Source organism: Histoplasma capsulatum, genomic scaffold (genome assembly GCF_000149585.1).
Source record: "Histoplasma capsulatum NAm1 scaffold_1 genomic scaffold, whole genome shotgun sequence".
NCBI lineage: Eukaryota > Fungi > Ascomycota > Eurotiomycetes > Onygenales > Ajellomycetaceae > Histoplasma > Histoplasma mississippiense.
In genome coordinates, this window is record NW_001813982.1 from 4,240,600 (window position 1) to 4,247,564 (window position 6,965).

Consider the following 6,965-nt stretch of genomic DNA (forward strand, 5'->3'; position numbering starts at 1 on the left):
ATTCCCCAAATCTACTCTCTCAGGTCAGACTAGCCTATTATGAAACCTAAAAAGAATATGGGAGGAAAAAGATATGCCAAGAAGTATGAATCTGATTGAGGTGAAATCTGCCCATCCGCAAGATCTCTGCAGGTTTTTGAGGAATTGTATATTCATGATTTTACCTCTTTTTCTCACACATTTCTACCTATTGAAGTCTAAATACTCCGTACAAAAATACATGCTGTTCTTCACTCTGGAGACATGCTTTTGAACAAAGAAAAGAGGAAATGAGAGAAATCCGAGTAGGATCCCAATTGATCCAGGGAGGTTTTTGGTAGCAGGGCCGTCTGACACCTAGGCATACCATCTATTAGACTAGGCTATTTAGGCGCCGTGATTTATTCCCCCACCAAATTCAGGGGTATCAAACCTTAATTTAGCCTTAGCCCACTACACGTGATCAATCTAGAACCTGCTCAAGCCCTAACCCGAAGCCCTCCGTTACCTTCCTCCTCCTCGCCTCTTGTGCTAACTGTTGCTATCTCATGTTTCATTCATCCCTGACTCACTGTGAGACATGTTCGGTGACAAAGGAACCTTCAGTCTTGCCTACAGCAACTTACGGATCATGCTTGGGAGAATGTTTTGAACAATCTCACAACAGACAGGAAGAGCTGGGAAGATTTGATAATCAGTACAATGATTTCTATCTCCTTGTACCATCCAGATGACAGGAACAAATTCGTTTTCATCATGGCATCGTAGTGATGCTTTTCCCGTGTGCATTTTAACTTGCACGAGTTACACGATTTCACATCGTCGTGATGTTGGGAGGTTAATGAATATCACATAGTTAGTTCAGCTTTTACCGAGTTTAAGGCTTTGCTTAGCTGCAACAAAGACAACGAAAGGGAGGAGTTTACGAGCATGAGGCGGTTTCTAGCTGTTGGTATTATTATTTCCACCGAAGGTTGCCTGTATTTCCATCTGACTTGGAATATAACCGAGAAGAATACCCAGAAGCTTCAAGGGCTGTCATTCTCAGTCCAATAACTACTTCTCTCGTCGCCGAGTGTTGCTTGAGTGTTGCTTTACTCCTACGCGTAAAATTAATGGAAGTCAATGGCACCTTAGTAAAGTACATGTGCATGAAAATGCCCATTTCAAACAGAAACCTGAATTGAACAGGCTGGCAACTAACCTTGTATCATGAGTGATTTTTTAGACGACTCACCCTTGATACAGGGTTAGTTGTGCTCCTCCGCACTCGGTCCGGTGGAATCGCAGTCCGTGGCTGCCGTGATGTTGCTTCATCATCACCTGCGCCGGGATTCTCTTGTTGGTTGTTGTCCTGTGAAGATGGATCTGCCAAAGACCCTGCTTGGAGCTCCCGCTGTTTTCTTGAACTGTAGGTGGAACCCGGGACTTGACCAACCAATCCGCTCCCAATTACACCTGATGGGCTGCGATGAAAGTCGACGCCATCATCGTCTTGTTTGGGCCGCTGGTGACTGTTAGGATCGAATTTAGCTGTCTTGGGCGCAGCGTTCCTCACCGTTTTGTCAGTTTCCAGTTGAGTTGGGGGCTCATCGTTTATCTGTTTTCGCGTGCGTTTGACGCGAGTGTTTCTGGAGCTAGGTTGCGATTGTTGCCGCTTTTGTGTAGGGGATTTTTTCATCTTGACCGCTGTGACAGGCTTTGCATCGTCAGGGGATGCTGAAACTCTGTCTGCCTGCTTATGAAGACCACGATTTGTTGGAGTGGCTGAACGCGAACCGTGTGCATTATTTTCAATGCTAAACTCGATGGTAGTTTTACCGTCAAAAAGATCGGCAATAAAGGCCCGCTCAGTCGAATTTATTTTTAACATCCTAGACATCAGATAATAGAATTGGCTGTTTGGGCAGGCATCAAGCGCCTTTTTAGCCGCATCAGCGATGTAGCTGTGATAGTTCTGTTTTCTATATAAATCAGGAAGGCGACCAGAGACTTCTAGGACCACGACGCCAAAACTCCAGACATCAACTTTATTGTCATATCTTTCACCATTGCGCATCCTACCGAAGACTTCAGGCGCGTCGTAAAATTTTGTTCCGAGTTTTGATCTCATAGAGTTACCGATTTTTGAAAGCCCAAAATCGGCCAATTTGATATGAAAGAGCTCCTTTCTGCCGCGGACGAGAATATTTTCTGGCTTGATGTCTCGATGTGTGATATTTTCGGAATGAAGGTAACGAAGAGCATCGAGTCCTTGAGCAAGTAGGAGTTGGGTTTCTTCCGTATTAAGCGGGTCGCGCTCGTGCTGATCATATAGGTTTCCCAAGGGCAGGTATTCCATAATCAGCTGCAACGGATTTGTTGTGGAATCTACAAACTCGATGATATGTTCCTATGAAACGTGTTAACTTTGAAGTAGGCAGAGTGGAATAAAATGCCATACATGCGCCGTGCTTTTAATATTTTGTATTTCTTTTGCGAACTCTGCCTCTTCCAACGAATCATGTTCGAGTGCCTTCGTGCCCACTTCTACTCTGTTGTGCCCCAAGTCGGCCAGATCATCGATTTGAATTCTCTTAGAAGCATATATATCCCCAGTGCTCACATTTATAACTTTGTTAACCGCGCCGAATGCACCCTTCCCAATTCTTTTTACATGAAAATAGATTGGGTCATTTATGGGAGTACGTGGTCGAGTTTGGTCCTTGCTAAGTAAGGCCATACCACCGAAATCGAAAAGCTGGTTTTGACTTTCTTGCACATATCTCTGCACATTCTCCTCGTACTGCCGTTGACAGGAAGCGTGATCTGGGAATATGATGTCAAGGTAGAAATCATTCGGGAGATGGATGCGGGTCTCTCTTGGCTTGTCAAGGACTAGCATCCACTGAAAATGCCTCCGCCACTGTGCAGATCCCCTGCCATCATAGCTAACCGCAGTTCTCTGACTAGATATATCCTTCAACACAAGTTGGCCTTTTTGATTAAAAGCAATCACAAAATGAGTCCGCTTATGCCACTCGCCTCTGGTTTGGAAAACACAACATCACAGAGCTTCGTGTTAGTCCCGAAAAAGAATCCCCGTGTGATATCCCTGGGCGGCGCATTAAATTTCAACCGGACATACCCATAGGGCTCCTGAATCTCCTTCGCTTCGTCGGTGTCATCATCCTCTTGCCCGGTGCTAGTTTGTTGGTTGCTTGGTTTTGGTTTCCGCAGCCCTGTAGGCTCCTTCTGGACTGGATCAAAACGGCCTTTATTTTTGTCAGAGGTTAGAGATGCCACCAAGTCTCTTTGTCGCACCACCATCGACAAAATAAGGTTTGGATCGTGTGTTTCGTTTTCCATGTTTGGCGAAAAAGATCTTACAGTGGGTAAAAAGTCATTGTAGTATGGATGGGGCCTTTTCCGAAGCCTGGGGATCCTCCGTCAGACAACACCAGGAATGGGAGGACGCACCGCTTATAAGGAAATGGGCGACGACCAACGGATTGCAGCACAGCTGCTGGGAAGTAAGTGAGGAGTGCATCTGCGGCGCAGCCAAGCAACACTACGGGATGCCTTAAGTGGGCGAACAGGCATGCAGCTGGCTTAATCCACCTTCCGAGGCACACTGCAGATGACGGTTCCCCCGACCCGATTCCAAGTGGCCGATATGCCATTTTCAGTGGTGAGGCAGCGAGGCCCCGCAATGCATGATGGGGAGTTTGGGCCTCAAATCCATGATGTTGTGGTGGCGTGGCCGTTCATCATTCGCACAAAGCAGCATCCTTGACCGAATAATAATCATAAATAAACAAAGAGAGCCTTGTATTATTTTGGCAATAGACATAATTACCTGCAAGTCGGAACAAAATTCCTAAAAATAATCATCCTGGCATTAGGCTGCCGTTCTCACAAGGGAATAAAATGATATGGAAACCGGGAGTAGGGAATTGGGAATTGGCGAGCATATTTTAATTCAGCGACGCTTCATGTCCCAGATATTCATTTCATGAAGCAAGTTGAGTCCGAGACAACATACTGTATTAAACGCCAAATGCTGGTTGGTTATTACGCTGCGTAGAAATATTCCAATATGCCTAGTTCGCGTACGTTGTGTACCCACGAGTATGGATCCCTGTGGGTATATATTTACTGGGGAGTGCGGGTGATGTTCAAGGCTAGATCCGCCAGATATTGCAACCCTGATGCGCCCTGTTTCGGTAAAGTGCGCAAGTCTTCCTTATAAGTGATACGCCAGCCCTGTTGTGGTCTGCTCGCGGTATTATTGGTGTTTTGTTGTTGCTTTGCTGTTGTTGCTTTGCTGTTGTTGCTTTGCTGTAAATAGTTGCCCAAGACTGATCTTGGCCACCCTGCCTCAGCTCCTTTTTTTCTCCTTCCCTTCTTCATTTTTCTGTTCTCCCCAAACATCACCACCCACCAGCAACTTTACTTGACTATCTATGAACTTGAAGAAGTACGTCCTTATTCGCTATGGCGTCTAACATGACGATATCTATTGCTGATCTCGACAAATTAACTGCAAAGGATTTTGAAGGTGTGCGGTAAGTCAACCCGAATCGACTCAGTTGTGCCTCTGAAATTTTTGGATATGATATTGTATGCTGACGATGCCTGGAAGGTGGATTGAACCGTCGGATCAGGAAACATGGACCGAAGAACATTTGAAAAAATTGCAGTAAGAAAGAATGGCTTCAACTTTGATGTCCTGCCTGAGAATTTCGATGCTAACGTAGCGCTGGAAGGGAGATTGTCAACTCGAGACAAAATGAATACCATTTAGATGCCACGGAATTAGAGGAGAAACTTAAGTGAGACTACCATGTGTATTGCTGTGGATATACCTGGGCTATAAACTAAATAATCTTTGATTGACACAGAATTTTATCAAATGCAGATGCTCCCCGCCGCTCCGCTTCCTCCACAAGCGTGGCCACGACCCCGACCCTAAGCCATACCCCAAGTCGTATCCCGACTCCGACCCCAGAGGCAGAAGCTTTCAAAAAACAACATCTCGCTGACTGTATACGGGATTATAACTATTTTGTAGAGAACCGGGGACGGCCTGCCTTTCCGCTGGAATATGCCACGGCCCCTCCTAAAAACTTCGGAAAATATAGAGATATGATCGATTACTGGTCCCAAGGCTTTTACAACCAAAGAAATAATTGGGTTGCGTTCCAAAACTTCCAATTAAAAAAGCGGCAATCAATAGAGATTTTCACCAAGTACCAGCAGGACGTTCATGACCACCGCGAGAAGGAAGGGATTGAGGGCGACATCCAGCTACATTTTGATGAGAAACAACAATCCAGAGTAGTCCAGTGGAAGGAGTATCATTATTATCTCCACAGACGTGTTCCCCGGTGGAGGGAGAAGGCTGAAGCCGCGCGCAAAGAGCGAGAGCAGGACATGTTAGATTGGGAGTCTGGTAAACGCAACCCTAACATCCCGGAGAGTATGGGTTGGATCCACAGTGTGCGAACACTAGTGGAATCTAACCTAGAGAAATACATGAATTGGATTCGATGGGTAGAAGCAGAGCTTCCCAAAGTTGAGCAGGAATGTGCAGAATCCGCCAGTAAAAATGTGGACGATGAATCCCGTCTAGTGGAAAAAGAGGACGTGGCCACAGAGCCTACAACACCGCCGCCAGCGCATGCCGAATCAGCACCTCCACCCGCGGAAACCCATCCAAGGAGCTGTCGCCAATCGGTCAGCGGAATGGAAGACCCCAAAGACTCTGTAGACGTTATTGATACACCGGAAGTTTTACACAAGCAGCCAAAACTATCAGTTTCCGCTGGACAACTTACTCATACAGATTCGGAGATGGCTTCTTTGACAAAGCCGGATCAAAGCAGCACAAGTGCAGGACAAGCTACTGGAGAAGCTAGTACAACTGGCTTGCAACCAAAGAGGTCTTCTCGTCTGACAAAACTGGACAAAAGCAGTGCAAGCACAGAGCAAGCCACTGGAGAAGCTAGTACATCTGGCTTACCACAAAAGAGGTCTTCTCATGCAGCAAAACTGGATCAAAGCAGTGCAAGCACGGGGCAAGTCACTGGGGAAGCTAATACATCTAATTTACAACGAAAGAGGTCTTGTCGTGTAGCAAAACCTTCCACAACGGCTACAGCTGAGTCTGTTCCATTGCGCCGGAGCCAGCGAATCATTGACATGGAATTAAGAAAAGCTCAACGAGCGGAAGAGGAAGCGGCAGAGGCTAAAGAGATAGCATCAAAAGCATGAAGTCGAAGAGAGCCAGCAGCTCAGCAAATGAAAGGAACCTCCAAACCAACCCCAGCGCGAAGTCAATCTCAAACAACGACAAAGCCCCGGGAACCTAGGAGAAGGAGGCTCTCTTCACCTGTGAAAATCAACACCCTAGCAAGGGAAGTGATGGTTTAATATTTTCGCCTAAACTGTGTAAGTGGATTCCGTTATCCAAATGACCAACGTATTTTGTCTATGGATACATGCGTGAAGAAATCATGGGCTTTCCCGTCCTCCAGATACCTCCATGAACGGCTCTCCCGGGACCTTTAGCGCCCTGGCTAGAGCCATCATAACTATAACACGACGTTACAACTACACCGGCACCCACTCCATTTCATATAATCATGATAGGTAGTTTATCAAACGAGCTACCGCATATCTTACATTACTAACCAGAGACAGAAACCCAGCAGCTGCAGCTGATGAATGAGATGTGCTCATTTATCATCGAAACACACCACCACACACACCATGTACGCTCCCTTTCGGTTGATGTACTGAGACTTGCTATACCGCGTGTATAGGTTATTTCGGAATTTCCGGCAAAATTGAAATCGCCGAAAATTTACGGTACAGAACAGGGTAGGAAGAAAGAAGTTGGGGAAAAGAAGAATAAAAGAAAAAGAAAAATCGCGGGGGCTAGGTCCGGAGAAGTGAGAGGTTAAATGAACGCCGCTGGTAGGCTTTGTATACCAAATGGAGAA

The 6,965-nt window shown here is 46.1% G+C and overlaps 3 protein-coding genes across 3 annotated transcripts in view; 2 read left to right on the forward strand and 1 right to left on the reverse strand.

The window, feature by feature from the left end:
- Positions 1 to 417, forward strand: part of HCAG_01204 (predicted protein) — a gene marked incomplete at both ends in the record, with an annotated part of 3,543 nt that extends 3,126 nt beyond the window's left edge. The window contains 2 exons of the mRNA XM_001544107.1: positions 65 to 83; positions 371 to 417. Of these exons, the coding sequence (XP_001544157.1) occupies positions 65 to 83; positions 371 to 417 (66 nt within the window). The remainder of the gene's footprint in view (positions 1 to 64; positions 84 to 370) is intronic.
- Positions 418 to 1,073: 656 nt separating this feature from the next.
- HCAG_01205 (predicted protein) lies at positions 1,074 to 3,641 on the reverse strand (the record flags this gene model as incomplete). The annotated part of the gene is made up of 6 exons (XM_001544108.1): positions 1,074 to 1,079; positions 1,217 to 2,371; positions 2,423 to 3,005; positions 3,107 to 3,213; positions 3,349 to 3,394; positions 3,439 to 3,641. The coding sequence occupies 6 exons, from the start codon at positions 3,639 to 3,641 to the stop codon at positions 1,074 to 1,076; spliced, it is 2,100 nt and encodes a 699-aa protein (XP_001544158.1).
- An 814-nt stretch (positions 3,642 to 4,455) lies between these two features.
- HCAG_01206 (predicted protein) lies at positions 4,456 to 6,234 on the forward strand (the record flags this gene model as incomplete). Its single annotated transcript, XM_001544109.1, has 4 exons — positions 4,456 to 4,526; positions 4,728 to 4,793; positions 4,863 to 5,440; positions 5,519 to 6,234. 4 exons carry the CDS (start codon positions 4,456 to 4,458, stop codon positions 6,232 to 6,234), a joined length of 1,431 nt encoding a protein of 476 aa, XP_001544159.1.
- Positions 6,235 to 6,965: the final 731 nt, after the last annotated feature.